The following is a 17,706-nucleotide window of genomic DNA, read 5'->3' as shown; positions in this document are numbered from 1 at the left end:
TGTTTCTTCTCTTGGTCCATACTGCGTCCTCCCAAAATATGGAAACCAAAGAGCTTGCAGTAGAAGAGGTCCACTGTCAGAGGTATCAGAACAAATTTCGCTTATAACTTTTGACTCAGGCGTTTGAGGACCAAGGTACCTTACGTCAAGTTGATACATTTACCCTTATCCATCGCCCCTAAAATTTGTAACTTCATCACGGAATCACCCGGTATATGCTACAACCAAATGAAACTGAATAGATAAAGGTAATCCACTCGCAAGCAGAGTGAACGCCTCGTCAGTCTGTTATTCTCTTCAACACTGCCTCCGGATGTTTGTTTTTATACTCTTAAAAAAAATTTAAAGAAATAAAAACATTGTAGGATTACTGCTATTGACACCTGTTTCCATGGGTTATAAATTCAAAATCTTGTTTTTGTCGATCACTTTTAGGAGAATTGTTGTTCAAAAATGGCTCTAAGCAGTATGGGAGTTAAGATCTGAGGTCATCAGTCCCCTAGACTTAGAACTACTTAAACCTAACTAACATAAGGATTTCACGCACAGTCATGCCTGAGACAGGATTCGAACCTGTGACCGTAGCGGTCGAGCGGTTCCAGACTGAAGTGCCTAGAACCGCTCGGCCACAACGGCCGGCAGAATCGTTGTCCTTCAGATGTCGACTACAATACGAGTATGAATATTGTGTTCAGTAATGTCATGTCAGGACTCGTTTCGTTTGATCTAAGAGTCCCCTTTTACGATAAGTGCAATCTTTAAGAAATTTTGAAAGTGAGTCCTGTAACTGGGATGGTTCTGAAGCTTTCGATGCTTTCCAGTAGTAGAGAATGCAGGGTGGGTAATGTGTGGACTATGACGAAGTGAACAAAATGTCCCTTTACATAAGTTTAGCTATACTACTTTGCACGTAGGTGAAGTTTCCAAGCGTGATAGCCTTGGATCACGAGGTGTGGGCACGAACCGAGATGTGTCACGTACATTCCGAGCACCAGTTTTTTCTGAAATGGACTGCTATACATTTTTCTGGTCGCGCGGGATTAGCCGAGCAGTCTATGGCGGTGCAGTCATAGATTGTGCGGCTCGTCCCGGCGAAGGTTCGAGACCTCCCTCGGGCATGGGTGTTTGTCCTTAGGATAATTTAGGTTAAGTAGTGTGTAAGCTTAGTGACTGATGACAGTTAAGTCCATTAAGATTTCACACACATTTGAACAACACATTTTTCTAGTCGATAGTTCTTTAAAGGAGAGACACACCCACTAACGGTCCGGCAAAAGATTCAACTTCTTAGGAACTACCTACAACCACAATTAGGAACCTTACCGTATATGGACGGAACTTCCCATACTGGTACTTGTTTGGCCCTACTTGAACTATTCAAATCAAAAGAGGTTAGCTGCAGACTTTCAGAAATGCCACAGTGCTTTTGGCTGGCATCGAACGTGAGCACCTTGTTTTTGAGGACGGCTGTCTTTCTGTTCAACCACCCGCCGCGCCTCTCACGGAACGTGTCAATCTGTCACTAGCTGCTCTCCGTTCGGTCTTGAGGACATTTCCCAGGCTCACGGAGCGGCTGAAAAATCGATAAACAAGGCACGCGAGGGCATATTGCTCTGTTAAGCATTCGAGGACATGGATAGAGACGGATACCTGCGCATCCCAGCTGGCAGTTTTGCTACAGACGGCTACTGGCAGCTGCGGGTGCCTGAATAGCGGCAGCAGACTCGAGTAGCGGCAGAGGATCCGCCATATGGGAGCCGCTACAATGCGGGGCTGCAATTACCTCTGGGCGGGCGGCGGTGAGCCGAGGGCCAACAGGGATCCGGCGCGGCTAGCAGGCCAGCGCTGTTTACCGCGGCCGGCCCCCACACAGATAAGCATCGCCATCATCCGAGGGGCACAGGATACCGACTGTCGGCCCGTCGCAGCTCCTTTCACGCTGCCCACGGTTGTCGCTATTCCTCGCGGGCAACAGTAGACGATCCGGAGTCCTCGAAGCCGTCGGTGTGGACACCCGCTTTAACGCCGCACCGGTCAAAACTTGACAGAATTCCGAAGGCTGAAGCCAGAGATACTGCCGGAGCTGTGCTTCCCGCATCTGCTGACAAGGTTACTCTCAAATGGAGGCCTGTTCACACTACACAGCGGTCACCTCAAGTATCCGATACCGTACGGTAAAATGAGGTTATGAGATACTAAGACGAAAAAAAATTCGGAGTATACACTGATGGAAAAAAAGATCGCAACACCAAGAAGGAGTAGTGCGAGATAAACGAAAGTTGACACGTGTGTTTCTGCATCTGGAAGATGATGTCTGTCCAGTAACATAACAGTGGCGCCAATACTGCCCCTATGAGGATGCAAATCAGGTTTGCTTTAAATACACGCTGTAACGGTAGTGATCACTAGTTACCTTTCACACTGAACGTGTTGAATTGATGTTAGTTAAGACTGCCTTTTCGGTTCAAATGGCTCTGAGCACTATGGGACTCAACTTCTGACGTCATCAGTCCCCTAGAACTACTTAAGTCTAACTAACCTACGGACATCACACACATCCATGCCCGAGGCAGGATTCGAACCTGCGACCGTAGCAGCAGAGCGGTTCCGGACTGAAGAGCCTAGAACCGCTCGGCCACTCTGGCCGGCAACTGTCACTTCGCTATAAAATTTGTCCGAAAGGAATTTAGTTATGGTAGTTTCCGGATTTCTCGCTTTACGCGAGCGGCGCCTTAACCGCTTCGGCTATCGCAGCACGACTCACCCCCAGACTTAGACTTGAAAATGGTCCAAATGGCTCTGAGCACTATGGGACTTAACATCTGAGGTCATCAGTCTCCTAGAACTTGGAACTACTTAAACCTAACTAACCTAAGGACATCACACATATCCATGCCCGAGGCAGGATTCGACCTGCGACTGTAACAGCAGCGCTCTGTTAGTTAGGTTTATGTACTTCTAAGTCTAGGTGACTGATGACTTCCGATGTTAAGTTCCATAGTGCTTAGAGCCATTTTGCACAGAGGCGGAAGAAATTAGTGTTTGCCGTGAAAGACTTATGAGACCTTTTAGGGGAATTTTCAGGGCGGTAAGCAACGTCTTTGAGATGAGCTTTAAATTTCTTTACTAATTTGTGAATTGCATCACAACTCGGAATTCGAACATCTGGATAGTACTGTTCAAACAGCTCCGGGCAATACGTGCGGACTCTGTACATACATCCCAATCGCAAATAAACACTCATTTTGGAATGGAATAAACCGGTCTTGCCATTGTTACGTTCGCAAACTTCACTGTTACAAATTTGATGACTCTTTTACTGTTCGAATGACACTGGATGAAAAGGAGCCTTGTTCGGCATTAATGGAGACGCGGGACCCCTTCGACCAAACTGCGCGGCTCCGGTGACGAGCAAACACAACCCCGCGTGTGCGCTCATCAGATAAATGCAACACCCTGTAGACGGTTAATGGTTGTCTGTGATAAAACCTGCACAGTCACATTACTTATTTCAGGACGACAATGCCGCATCAGCAGCTCGTTCTTAAGATTCGGCGACTTCGCTTTTCTTTTTTTTGCTACAATACTCTGTAATCCGGCCTAGCAGCTGGTCGCCTAGTGCAACGGAGTGTGTTTGTGTCGGTGCAGGTGTCGTCCATCAACCGCGTGCTGCGCAACCTGGCGGCGCAGAAGGAGCAGCAGGTGACGGCGCAGAGCGAGTCTGTGTACGACAAGCTGCGCATGTTCAACGGCCAGGCGGCCGGTTGGGCATGGTACCCGGGGGCGCCTCCTACGCCGCACCTAGGCTTGGCGCCCGCGGCGGGCATGCTGCCCGGACAGGCGGCGCGCGATGACCTCCACAAGAGGGGTGAGTACCCAGCACTCAGTACCTAGTACCCAGTACTCAGTATCCAATACGCATTGCCTAGTGCCCAGCACCTGCTACCTAGTACCCAGTACCTACTACCTAGTATCTTGTACCCAGTACCACGTACCTGGTGCCCTGTACCTCTATAGAGATTCAGCTGATGAGGAGAACAAGGCAAATACTATCACCCGATTTCCCAGGAACTTCACACAGTGGAACAGGAATAAGCAACTCGCGTCTCGGCTTATCCGCAGATACCGACCGTTACTGACAACATTTTCGAGGCACTTCATGCGCCTTTCACCACGCGAAATCTCCAGACTAAATGGCGGCTCAGTGGTCAGCGCCACGACTGTTCCCCTTTAGGAGAGTGACTGAACTTGAACTCATAATTTCATCTCCGGATGGTTTTTCTTCTTTGATTCTCGAAAACTCTTCATCCTCTCAGAATGCTACTTCTTCCGTTCTTCTGTCCATTTTACACCAGACTGACGCGATGTTCTTTCCTCGAACTTCACACTTGTGATTTTATTCTGGCACTCAGTGTGGTCTTCCAGATTTTTTTATGTTGATCTCCTGCAGATCCCTCTGGATTTCTTACAGCCATTCTGTGCTCTTTGTTATAATATTGAAATTTTTCCTTGCTGTTCTGGAGTCTTCCATCCTGTAGCTGGGCGTTTTCTGATTTCGTCTGTTACTGTGTTGGTCTTTATATAGAGCTCGTTTTGTGGTCTCTTCATCCAAAAGCCGTTTTTGTTGATTGCCAAGTACATCTTCCTGAGAATTTTTCTTTCTTGCTTTTCTATTTCCCTCATTTTGGAGTGACCATCAATCACCACTGCTTCAGCTGCGAAATTTGCTTCTGGAAGAATCACTGTTCTATAGTGCCTTAATTTTGTGTCTGTCGAAATGCACGTCCTCTGGTATTTGCTCCGTCATCAATAAGTCTGATTTATATAATGTAGTTTCTGTATAAGTATAGGATCGTTTAGTTTCCAGAAATCAGCAATGATCCCATCTTCTCCTAGTGCTTTGATTATCTCTATAATTTCCTCGAGAGCCGGTGCATATGAGCCTGGGTGTGTGAATACTGGAGAAGAGAAGACAAGTTTTTCTTGGGGTGGTTCGCAGTTAAGGAGGGATCTGAAACATTGGGCTAAGATTTTGCAGCTATTTTTCGTATTAGTTTTCAAAGAACCATCGAGCATTTTAAAGCACAAGCTAGGCACTTAGTATTCCTGTAAGTTTTCTCTCAAAGTCTTATAGAAATTTCTTGTGTTATTTTTGTTGAAATCTTGCTGGATTTCGCAAAGTCTGTTGTTCTCATATCCCCGTTTTTCTTTTCTAATTTTTGTGGTCTTTTTTTAGGTTTTAAGGAAGTTCTCCCAGTTTTCTTCAGTTTTGTGACTGCTAAATTGCTATTTATATTTATTTTGTTTTTATTGTTGAAGCATACTACACGAAAGTTTCTTATCAAATTTGGGAATACAAGAGTTCACAATACGTGTCACACATTTATTATGCAATATATGTGTGTATGACATGTCGAAGGTTTACAATCTTTTTAAATTCTCATATTCTAATATTTCATTTCATACCAATTCTCATATTAATTCTTACATTTTATTCATATGTTTATCCTTCAGGAAGATTTGGTGCATTTCCTTGGAAGTTTCTGATCGTAGAAAAATTCGCAACGCAGACACTGCGAATACCACAAGTTTCGCGCAAAGGCAGGTTCACAACAGTGCCGTTACTTTATATGAATCTCACTCGAGAAAGAAACGTAGTTAACATTGATAAAGATTTCGTGCGTTGGAAATAATTTCGGGGTAAACAATGCGCTTGCAATTGATTATGGATCCATTTACACAAATAATATTTCATTTTTTAAAAATTCATTCATCTGATATATGAATAAGGACAACGTTATATCAATACACACTGTAAAACACTCGTTTAGTAATCTTTTAAAAACATGGGTATATAAATGAAAAACAAAAATAAAATTAATAACGGGTTTCGAGCAAAGAGTCCAAAATTAAGTAGCCACGACGCTAACTACTTTGCCACCGTTCCGTCTGAGGATATTGCGCGATAAAAGGGACGTTAAGTACCTCGAAAATATTTCGAAAAATTTGACCGTCGCTGTTTGACAAATGGTCGAGTATCTACAGGTAAGCCGAGTCACGTCCTCACTTATTTTGCCCTCTTCCAGTGAGTGAAGTTATGGCACTCGCCGTGTTCTCCTCGTGAGTGGTGTTGTGCTGCTGCTCTAGCGCCTGAGGACAAGCAACCTGTTACACACCCCTTAGATTTCGCATGCCTGCAGGCAAGCGGTAGAACACGGCAGAACGCCATAAACCTGAATGGTTGTCGAAGTCTCTGTACAGGTGCATTTTTAAAGTAGTCAACAGAGGAGTGCCAGTGGCATTGAGTATATTGCTGAAATGTGGGGCCGCAGACAGACCCTTTGCTGTTTTATTCACGCACGTGTCAATGTTGCGCACACTGTCATCACGCCACAGGAGGGCGCGAAATAGAAGAGTTGAAGAAAGCGTAAATACCGTTTGCTGCTTAGGATCACGTTCAGATTTCAATGATTGGTTTCGAACGGTCCCTAGTGGCTCTACTCCGTGACCTAGAGCAAAGATTGCAGTCACGCTGCACTTTAGAGGGGTCAGATCATGTTGTAGTCCCATGATGTCCTTGTAAAACGACTACGGGGGTGTCAGCAGTGTCGAACGTTATCAAGAACGTCGCCCTGTTACTCGTAGAACCGAGAACTGTCGTTCTCGACCGCGAAATGTGTGGGAATCAACTCCCATTTGAAGAGGTGGTTTCATTGGAGGCCCCTGTGCCAGCTCCTGAGACCTTTTCGTGTCATTTCTGAGTGACGGTGTGTCTGAAATAATTCCTTCCGCCACGCATAAGAGAACAGCGTGCTTTCTACACTGGAATTCGTGATTTTGACCTCCATAACAGCTGAAAAGAGGGTAAGAGGGCGTGTGAAGACCTTCCCATCGCGTGACACTTCCACGGTGGTGTTGGACAGAATTGTAGTGAAATTTGGTGCCAATGTGACATCATTAAACCATCTTACACCACACATGAACTTCTGAATTCTAGCCTTATTTTCGCATATGTCCATACCTCGTTATCTGAAGCGCCGCCGAGCCCGAGGATAACGTCTCAGGACGCCACGCTTTTGCACAATTAAAGAGAAAGTTCATTTTCATAATGAGATTTTCACTCTTCAGCGGAGTGTGCGCTTACATGAAACTTCCTGGCAGATTAAAACTGTGTGCCGGACCGAGACTCGAACTCGATACCTTTGCCTTTCGCAGGCAAGTGCTCTACCAACTGAGCTACCCAAGCACGACTCACGCCCCGTCCTCACAGTTTTATTTCTGCCATTACCTCGTCTCCTACCTTCCAAACTTAACAGAAGCTCTCCTGCGAACCTTGCAGAACTAGCACTCCTGGAAGAAAAGATATTGCGGAGACATGGCTTAGCCACAGCCTGGGGGATGAGACGAGGTACTGGCAGAAGTAAAGCCGTGAGGACGGGCCGTGAGTCATGCTTGTGTAGCTCAGTTGGTAGAGCACTTGCCTACGAAAGGCAAAGGTCCCGAGTTCGAGTCTCGGTCCGGCACACAGTTTTAATCTGCCAGGAAGTTTCAAAGTTCATTTTATTTTATTTATTTATTCTTCACAATTACAGCCTGTTGTGTGAAAAAAAAATGGGCCACACTAATGATATTTTCTTGGATAATAATGAATATGAACTATTTATTTGTGATACTTAATCTATTTTATTACAACGGAGGAAAGGTAGTGGCATGTTTGAGCCAAATTCCAAGCCTCAGCGTCGCAATGGGAGACAATTACGTGGTTTCGAAAAAGTGATCCTTTAATTGTGTCACGCAGTGTACTTGGCTGATATCGACAATCAACACACTCACGACATTCCTGGGATTGATTTCTTACTATATAACTCTAGAAAATTGTAGCATAGTGGAGGAAGACCTGCAGAGGACAACGCTTTTTTCTGGGACAGGCAACTGACCGTCAGCATCAACAAATACCCGTTATTGATTGTTTACACAATTTCCGAACAACAACCGATGCGTGGTTTCTTTAGTAAGAACAGACGACAGATAAGCTTACCTCGTTTCGTGCATAGGGGCCTGACAATGATGCGAATGAAGCACCGAACTGCTCCAGAGATTCGACAGGCAGTGGACCGCTCCATTCGCACCACCAACAGAACTGGCTCTGCTAACCGTATACTACGCCTTCCACATCGCTGACAACGGGTTCTACACAACTCTGGTGACTACTTTGAAGGACTGTAACAGGTGCAAACGTGTAACTCCTTTGTATCGGTTGTGAATAACTAGTTGCCACTATTTAAGTTCCAACCCTCGTATGTTGAGTTCGACCAGAGGCCGCCTCCGTCGTCAAGACTTCCAGACGACCGGCCAGATGGTTGAATGGCCCTTCCGGTTCGTTTCATGCGCGTGAGGTGTGCGTCCAACTCTGCGCACAGTATGAGGAGAGTCATCCCCGCCGACATGTCGCTGTCGCCGGTACAGGGCGCTGCGCCGCCAAAACGGCCGTGAAAAGCCCATAAATTATCGTAAAAATGCAGTTCATTAACGCCATCCGCGGTGGCGGCTATTCATCAGGCGCGTCCGCAATCTGGCCAGCGACAACGGCAATTAACAACCCAGCCGCCGCGGCAACGCCCGTCCGGTCTCCCCACTGCATCGGCCGGCGACTCGCTCCACTGGCGGCAGTCAACGGCACGGGGGACAGCCCCACGTTTAGCAACAAGCGTACTTCTCTCACATCACATATGGAGACGAGTGCACAAACAGAAGGTTTGCACCATCTACACATCTGCGAAGGGTCGTAGCGTTAGATTCTGTGGGGGCAGGGAAATAAAAAGGAGCGTTACCAAACCACACAGCCTGACTTATCCCAGAAGACATAGCCAGATGTCAGTGTAACTTCACACGCCTGCACGCCATCGACGGGTATGTAAGTAACTAAAGTTGCTTTTCTCCATGATAGACTGGCCACCTGAGTGCATTACCGTTGTTCATTTCCACTGTTGTTACCAGGTGTGTTAGAGTATGTAAGGAGCGTAGCAGCGTCAGATGCTGACAGACCACTATGAGGAACATGGAGATCCCACTACTTGTGTGACACAGCATTGTCAGCAACTAACAGAATTTAAAACGGGCCTCATTTTGGGTCTCCATTAGGGCAGCTGGTCAAATCATACAATATCTAGATTTGTGGGGCTTTAGATTGCACCACTGGCCCGATGTTGGACTGCATGTGAACATGTGGGAAGGCCTACTCTTTCTCAAGGTAGATCACATCTGATCACCAGAAGAGAGGTTCAAATGGCTCTGAGCACTATGCGACTTAACTTCTGAGGTCATCAGTCCCCTAGAACTTAGATCTAACCTAGGGACATCATACACATCCATGCCCGAGGCAGGATTCGAACCTGCCACCGTAACGGCCGCTGGGTTCCAGACTGTAGCGCCTAGAACCGTACGGCCACTCCGGCCGGCCACAAGAGAGGGCCGCCCCATTGTGCACCAGCGATATACTGACCCGTTCCCATCTGCGAATGCCATCAGAGAACAAGTAATGGACTCTCAGAAATATTTTGTGGCGTCCTTCACCATCGGCCAGAGAATAGCACAAATAGTCCTCGGAATTACCGTTCCATCCGTAGGCTGTCGTTAACACCGCAGACCAAACAGCTGAGAGTGTTCTATAACCAGGAAGCGTGGATCGCTGATGAAATGTGTCGTATTGTGTCTAGCGTTGATTCATGGTGTTGCAAGGTCCCGGATGACCATCGTTAATGAGTAAGGCTATGATCTGGGCAGAGATCCCATTCTTCCAATGTTCTGGAGAGACATAACAATTTTACTCCTGTTGTATGGGTTGGTAGTATTGAGGGGACTCTGATGGCACAATGGTACCTGATAGACATCCTGCATCCTCATGTGATACCTGTAATGCGACTGTATTGTGCTGTCATTTTTCAACGGGACAGTGTCCGTCCACTGACGACACGTGTTTCTATGAACTGTCTGCGTGATATTGAGTACTTCAAAATGGTTCTGAGCACTATGGGACTCAACTGCTGTGGTCATTAGTCCCCTAGAACTTAGAACTACTTAAACCTAACTAACCTAAGGACATCAAACACATCCATGCCCGAGACAGGATTCGAACCTGCGACCGTAGCAGTCGCACGGTTCCGGTATTGAGTACTCCCATGGCCAGCAAGATCCGCAGATCGGCCCCCGATGGAACCTGTGGTAGCAGCTTGGACGTCACTTCTGTCCCAATATTTAGAATATGGAGGACAAATTACAACAGTTCTGGGCCAGCTTATCTCAGGAGAGGACACCCTTCCCAACCAAAATAGTGGACGCACACAGGCTGGAGGGGATGCAACGTTATGCTGATAAATGGGCTCACACTGCCAAGTTCTTTTTAAATTTGACACGATTTTCTTAATCACAGCAAGAACAGCAGATTCCTTCTCAACCCATACAGTTTCTTGTCGTTTCCGCCTCCCGTTCCGAGGGCTTCACTTTTTTTGTCAGACAGTGTAAAAAAAGCTGATCTGTTCGAAGTCGGACATATTCGAATATCTATGAAACCAAAATGTGCTGTTAGGTAATATTCAATACTGCGCTTTTCGACCCTACACCCTGTAACATGCTTGGATCCTCTTTGGCATGCTGTCCACAAAATAGTAGAGACGAAGCTGCTCAAGCCTGACCCACTCTTCAACGGCGGCCCTCCTGGAGGCGTCCATTGTGTGAGGAGGGTTCCTGAGAAGAAGCGCAGCAAGCTTCAAATGCTGCCTATGAGTCTCATCCGAATCAAGTCACCGCGATGCCGCAGGCCATTTCTTTCGTCTGATTCCTGCTTTCTAAACATAGGTGGGCGCGATGTGCTCGAATGCAATGTTTCCAGAAGCTAATGCTTCACCAAAAAAGTTACTATATGAGTACAGCTGGACTATACGTTCTATGGTCCATTCCCGATATTGCATAGCTCTTAAATTCCCCTGGGTAGCTACGCCGACCTACCTTCCTCCTGAGACCTTGGTACTGTAACCCTAAGCTGCCTCTATACGATCACCACGTGTCAACATCATTGGTTGGTGAAGAGAAACCGACGCCACAGATGCAGATTGCATTCTACGCATTACCTTACCCGTTTTCTTCGCGCGCCACTAATATGCTTTACGATGAAGACAGCTTAATAATCAGGCGAACTGCACTATCCGATCAAAAGTACCCGAACACCTGTTAATGAATATTAATATACTGGATGGTGGAGTCTGGAGTGAAATCGACCTTCTAACACATTCTATGGGTGGTCCATCGCGTTCACGTCTCGACTATGGGCCGGCCAGTCAATTTCAGAAACATTAATGTCCACAAAACATTGCCCCACAGGCGCTACTTTATGACGGGGTGGCTTACCGTGCTGATGAAACCAGTCGGCGTCTCAGAACCGTTCTTCTACTGTGATCAGTACACAGTGTTGTAAACTGTGTACATATCCTTCTGCATTTAGTATTTTCTTAAACGAAGTAAGGGACGACTCCCTGACTACAGAAAATATCAGCATACGGTAACGCCACCTCCTCCGTACTTCGCTGTTGGCACTACAGATGAAGACAAGTGACGTTCTTCCTTCCATTGGATTGCCACAGGGTACGCGTGATCCATCACTTCCATAACACTCGTTTTTAGTCATCCACTGTCCAATGGGGTCACCTGAAGCGTCTCTTAGCATTGACTTCATAAATCTGTGGCTTATGACGAGCTGCTCGAACATTGTACCACTTTGTTTTTTTACGTCCCACGCAAATCATTGTGGTAGCTGGACTGTTATAACAATTTTGAATTCACACGAGTGATCCCATGATTCGATGATACCATGCGATCTTTGTAATCAGCTTCTGCAATGGTAAATGGTCCCTATCCATCAGCACACGAGGTCTGCCTGGTGTTGGTTAAGTTTTAATTGCTTCTTGCTTTAGCTTCACAGTCGCATCACCAACATCCGACTAGGGAGCTTTCGAAGGGTTCAAATGTCGACGAGGTACTGGCAGAAGTAAAACTGTGAGGACGGGGCGTGACTCGTGCTTGGGTCGCTCAGTTGGTAGAGCACGTGCCCGCGAAAGGCAAAGGTCCCGAGTTCGAGTCTCAGTTCGGCACACAGTTTTAATCTGCCAGGAAGTTTCAAATGTCCCTAATGGCTCTGTTGCTTAGGTGAAATACGACGCCGCTTAGCAACAGCAGTGAATTCCGCACTTGCTCGCAGAAGTGTGGGACGAGTTTGACTGTCGTCTGGTTATTTGTCATGTGTCCCGTAGAGAGCACATTGAACATTTGTGGAAGGTAAAGAAAACTTTCTGAGCATAACTGTAAAAAGTACTGTACAAGAGTGTAAAAGATATTGCCTCGTGACATTCGACTTTTTTAAAAAATAAGTAGATTTGTGGTTCCGTGGCCAAGTTAAAATTTACTACAAGTTCGCATCTTCTGTTATGTAGAAGATCTACGATGACCGTCCAGAAAGTTCCGAAACTGATTTTATTCCTGGCATATGAGTTTGGTCGGCGCAGCATCTACAATGGCAGCTGGAAGAAACTGCTCTAAACAACACACATGAATTCGACCTGTCGGTTGTGAGCAAGCAGAGCGGCCGTAGTGTTTCGACGTTGTTGCGCACAGATTACAATGGAGTAGCATCTCTGAATCGAGTATTCAAGGAAATCTCCAGAATATTCTGAATAAGAGAAAAGTATGTCCAAAGTTTGTCACGCACATATTGATTCCCGGACGTCTGTCGCGACGTGACTGAAATTCAAAACATAGGCAGTTCTTTTAGAGATGAAAAAAAAACTTCCCGAGTGATTTTGCTGTTACCAATACGAACCTACCATGAAACGATAAATGCAGAAATCAGCATGAAGGGTCAACGTTTTGGCGACATAGCCGATTTTCAAGCCAATGTGACGCGCGAGTTGAGCAACTTCCCAAAAATAGGGCTTATACAGCAGTTTAACATAGTTGTACAAATGCTGTGGAAAAGTTGTTGTAGAATGTAAATCCTTTAGAATTAGAGGAGATCACTCACTGAAAGCAGAAACGTTGAGTTACGGATGGGTATAAACAGAAGAAGGAACACTTGCTAGCTTTCGGAGTTATCCTTTGACAATCTAGAGCGCCCACACAAACACACACACACACACACACACACACACACACACACACACACATACCCATACACACACACACACATACACACACACGTATACACAAGCCCATGTCCCTACACAGTGCCAGCTTGTCAAGGGATAACTCTGAAAGCTAGCAAGTTTTCCTTCTTATCTTCAACTCAACGCTTCTGCTTTTCGGTGAGTGGTCTACTTTAATACTGATAGTTGTATGAACGTTCTGTGATCTGTACTCAAGAGACGGAGGGGGGCTATGAAGAACAACGAAGCATTAAAACCACAATACTAATGATACTACGAGTTTTATTAGTCCAGTCCCGACACTTTCTGAACTGATGTGAAATCAGAGGAACCTCTTTGAAACGCTCCTTGTACGTCTATTACCCGTGCACAGACGTTATTATAACTTCCAGCGGGAGGCGCTTCGCATGCGCACTGGCTTAGTTCGAAACTCGATGTACAAGGTAGTTGGCCTCGTGGTTGAGCTGTGATCGTCGTAATGCGTATTAGAACAGTGCTGTATTAGTGGATTTCGTCATCGTCTAGAGTGTACTTAACACGGTTCATAGCTGGCGGCCCCCCGCGGTCTAGGAGCACGCCGTTTCTTGTGCAGCAGGTCTGGTGCGGGCACGAACGCGCATCCGACGCGCCCATTTTCCGCGCGGACGAGCACGCCGCCGCCGCCGCCCCCGCCGCCCTGCTAAGTACCTGTTACGTTGCGATGACGGCCATTGGCGCAGCCGGCGGAATGTTTGTTTGCGCAGGCCAATGGCTGCTTGCCGCCCGCGGCGGCCTTGTTTCGATAATTGTGTTCGGACCATCGTGATTGATGGCTACAGACGGGAACGCGTAATTATTTCGCGGGGGTGAGGCGGGACGTGGGGGACGCGGCTGCGTTAGGGAGATGGCCGGGCGGGGGCGGTGGTGGGTGGGTCCGGGGGGAGGGAAGGGGAGGGGGGATGGCGGCGTTGCGTGCGGGCGCGGGTGGCGTAGATTAGAATGGGCCGAGGGTGGCCGCATTCCGCCGGCGCCATTGGCCTGCGGACGTGTGGACGCGACGCGGCCGCTGATTGGGTTCCGGTAACAGTGGCCCGCTGGCACACGCCGGCTAACGGCTCTCTGATCCAGCGCACAGTGGCCCGCGTTTGTCGTGCCTCTTTCGGCGCGCTCCGCCAGAAATCGAGCGTGGCGCACTCGCGATCGTTAGGTCTCTCCATTTATTACCCACTCGAGCTTTCGTGCCCTGTCACACTCTCTTACATCCTGCGCCGCGGTCGCTCTCAATCCGCTGCTGATCGAATCGGAGCCAGCGCCAGTAACGCCCAGTGAAATTTTACGGTTTTCGTCGAGCTGGGAAACCTAGAATCAGATTCCGCCGTAAACTTTTCGATCCGTTCATCATATCTCACAGACCAATTGTGGGAACTGCTTCAGCCTCTGATCTTCCTTCCCTTTCCTATTCCATTAACACATGAAGAGAACGAAAAGTGCCAATCATGAGAGTTGGTCATAACGTTTCAATTATAATAAAGTTCGCCTCCGCTAACTGATTGGTGCCGGCCGTAGCGCCCGAGTGGTTCTAGGCGCTACAGTCTGGAACTGCGCGACCGCTACGGTCGCATGTTCGAATTCTACCTCGGGCGTGGATGTGTGTGATGTCCTTAGGTTAGTTACGTTTAAGTAGTTCTAGGTTCTCGGGGACTGATGGCCTCAGAAGTTAAGTCCCATAGTTCTCAGAGCCATTTGAACCATAACTGATTGGAGCGGAGGTCCTGCCTGTCTTTAACACACAGTCTCTTGGATATCCTCCAAACAGCTTCACTGCAACCACCGATGGAAATAGCACATACCGCCCCTTACACACTACTGCCCATTAAAATTGCTACACCACGAAGATGGCGTGCTACAGGTGCGAAATTTAACCGACAGGAAGAAATTGCTGCGATATGCATATGATTAGCTTTTCAGAGCATTCACACAATGTTGGCGCCGTTGGCGACACCTACGACGTGCTGACATAAGGTAAGTTTCCAACCGATTTCTGAAACACAAACATCAGTTGACCGGAGTTGTCTGGTGAAACGATATTGTGATGCCCAGTGTAAGGAGGAGAAATGCGTACCATCACGTTTCCGACTTTGATAACGGTCGGATTGTAGCCCATCACGATTGCGGTTTATCGTATCGCGACATTGCTGCTCGCGTTGGTCGAGATCCAATGACTGTTAGCAGAATGTGGAATCGGTGGGTTAGGGGGGTAATACAGAACGCCGTGCTGGATCCCAACGGCCTCGAATCACTAGCAGTCGACATGACAGGCATCTTATCCCTACGGCTGTAACGGATGATGAAACCACGTAGCGATCCCTGAGTCAACAGATGGGGACGTTTGCAAGGCAACGCGAACAGTTCGACAACGTTTGCAGCAGCGTGCACTATCAGCTCTGAGACCTTGGCTGCACTTACCCTTGACGCTGCATCACAGACAGGAGCGCCCGCGATGGTGTACTCAACGACGAACCTGGGTGCACAAATGGCGAAACGCCAATTTTTCGGATGAATCCAGGTTCTGTTTACAGCATCATGATGGTCCCATCCGTGTTTGCCGTCATCACGATGAACGCATATTGGAACCGTGTATTCGTCATCGCCATACTGGCGTATCACCCGGCGTGATGGTATGGGGTGCCATTGGTTACTCGTCTTGGTCACCTCTTGTTCGCATTGACGGCAATTTGAACAGTGGACGTTGCATTTCAGATGTGTTACGACACGTGGCTCTACACTTCATTCGATTCATGCGAAACCCTACATTTCAGCAGGATAATTCACGACCGCGTGTTCCAGGTCCTGTACGGGCCTTTCTTGATACAGAAAATGTTCGACGGCTGTCCTGGCCAGCACATACTGATTTCTCAGGACCTATGCACCAAATTGCGTGAAAATGTAATCACATGTCAGTTCTAGTATAATATATTAGTCCAATGAATACCCGATTATCATCTGCATTTCTTATTTGTGTAGCAATGTTAATGGCCAGTAGTGTAGTCCCATATCGTAAATTAATCTCCCTGTCGCTCGCCTTCCCCGCGCGAAGAACTTTTATCCTCTGTTTACATCGTTCACCCCCGGCAACCCCATGGACGTACAGCACACAGACTTTAACTGGCGAACAGTTTGGGTACGCGTCCAGGCACCCTTTCTACCATCGAAGAACTCTGCATTCTGGTATGTCGTTGTCAGCGGTAAATTCCTGACCAATCTTCAGCTTCATCATATGGGAGTGACCGCCACTTTCCCTTGCCTGTCAACTCGTCGACATCGACGAGCATCGTCTTACATTGCCCCTTGAAACGGGACGTTAGGCTCCTCATCCAACACATCGTGAGCTGCTACCTCCACAATCTGCCAATGACGGTTACCCCGGAGTTCCTGTCTACACATTTCATGACACATCCATCTTTAAAAGAAAAGATCCTTTTGTTCCATGGTCATTGAGATCTCCCGACTCTCACTACCATTGCACTTAAGAATTGGCGCTCGACCGATGGCCGGTTTTAGTTATCAAAGTTTCTTTAGGTGTTGTTGTTGTTGTTGTAAGTGTGTGTGTGTGTGTGTGTATGTATGTGTGTGTGTGTGTGTGTGTGTGTGTGTGTGTGTGTGTGTGTTTGTGTGTGTGCGAGGGGGGGGGGGGGGGATGGAGGAGGCTTAAATGTAGTTAGTATGGCAACGCCTGAAGAGGGGTCAGTTTATTTTTGTTTGATTGGGTCACAAGTGGTGGTACCCCGTAGGGATCGTCCTGCTTTTTGTTTCATTTTGCTAGGTACCCTTAACGCGCCAGTCAAATACAAAAATAAGTCGTCTTCACGCTGGAATGCCACTCGAAGGGCTCGGGTTCGATTCCCGGCCGGGTCGGAGATTTTCTCCGCTCGGTGGCAGGGCGTTTTGTTGTCTTCATCAGCATTTCATACTCATCGACACGTGAGATGTAAATCTAGATGTAGAAGTCGCCGAAATCAAGAAAGAAAAAAAAATGACTTGCAGCACGAGGCAGGGCTCCCCACAGGTGGTGCTCCCAGCTTATCCACATGCATTATCAGATATCATAGCGGTATTTTAAGCTCTGATCCCTGCTTACACAAACTAATAATGAGTTGGAGAGAGTCCGCTTCCTTGCATCAACGCTATTTTTGTTTTGTTTAATCCCCAAAGATGTCACACCACAGCTGTGGCATCTTCAATACGTTCTCTGTTTCACTCTTTCTGAAATGTGTACATTCAGATTTTATGTAGGATATTAAGTCGTTAGCATCAGATGTATTTGTTGTTTGAATTACGTATGTAGCGTACTTTTACTTCTCTTTTAACATTATTTGTGTTCTATGGCTTCCATCAGAAATCAGCCACAAATCTGAATTAATACAATTTTTTGTTTCTGTGGGGATTCCCAGCTTCTAAATGCTTAATAAAAGTAAACATGGTACATAGTAGGCTGTAATGTAAAAGGTCTTTATTTAAATCGCGCTACTAGCTAATT

General features: G+C 47.1%; 1 protein-coding gene across 2 annotated transcripts in view; it reads left to right on the top strand.

Annotated features, from left to right (window-relative positions):
* Positions 1–17,706, top strand: part of LOC126282183 (paired box protein Pax-6) — a 345,047-nt gene that overhangs the window by 206,472 nt on the left and 120,869 nt on the right. For both annotated transcript variants that reach the window (XM_049981715.1, XM_049981714.1), the window contains one exon: positions 3,649–3,868. In XM_049981715.1, coding sequence (XP_049837672.1) covers positions 3,649–3,868 — 220 coding nt within the window. The remainder of the gene's footprint in view (positions 1–3,648; positions 3,869–17,706) is intronic.

This window comes from Schistocerca gregaria, chromosome 7 (assembly GCF_023897955.1).
Source record: "Schistocerca gregaria isolate iqSchGreg1 chromosome 7, iqSchGreg1.2, whole genome shotgun sequence".
Classification (NCBI taxonomy): Eukaryota; Metazoa; Arthropoda; class Insecta; order Orthoptera; family Acrididae; genus Schistocerca; species Schistocerca gregaria.
Note: the sequence above shows the minus strand (reverse complement) of the source record. Positions and strands in the feature narration are given on the sequence as shown.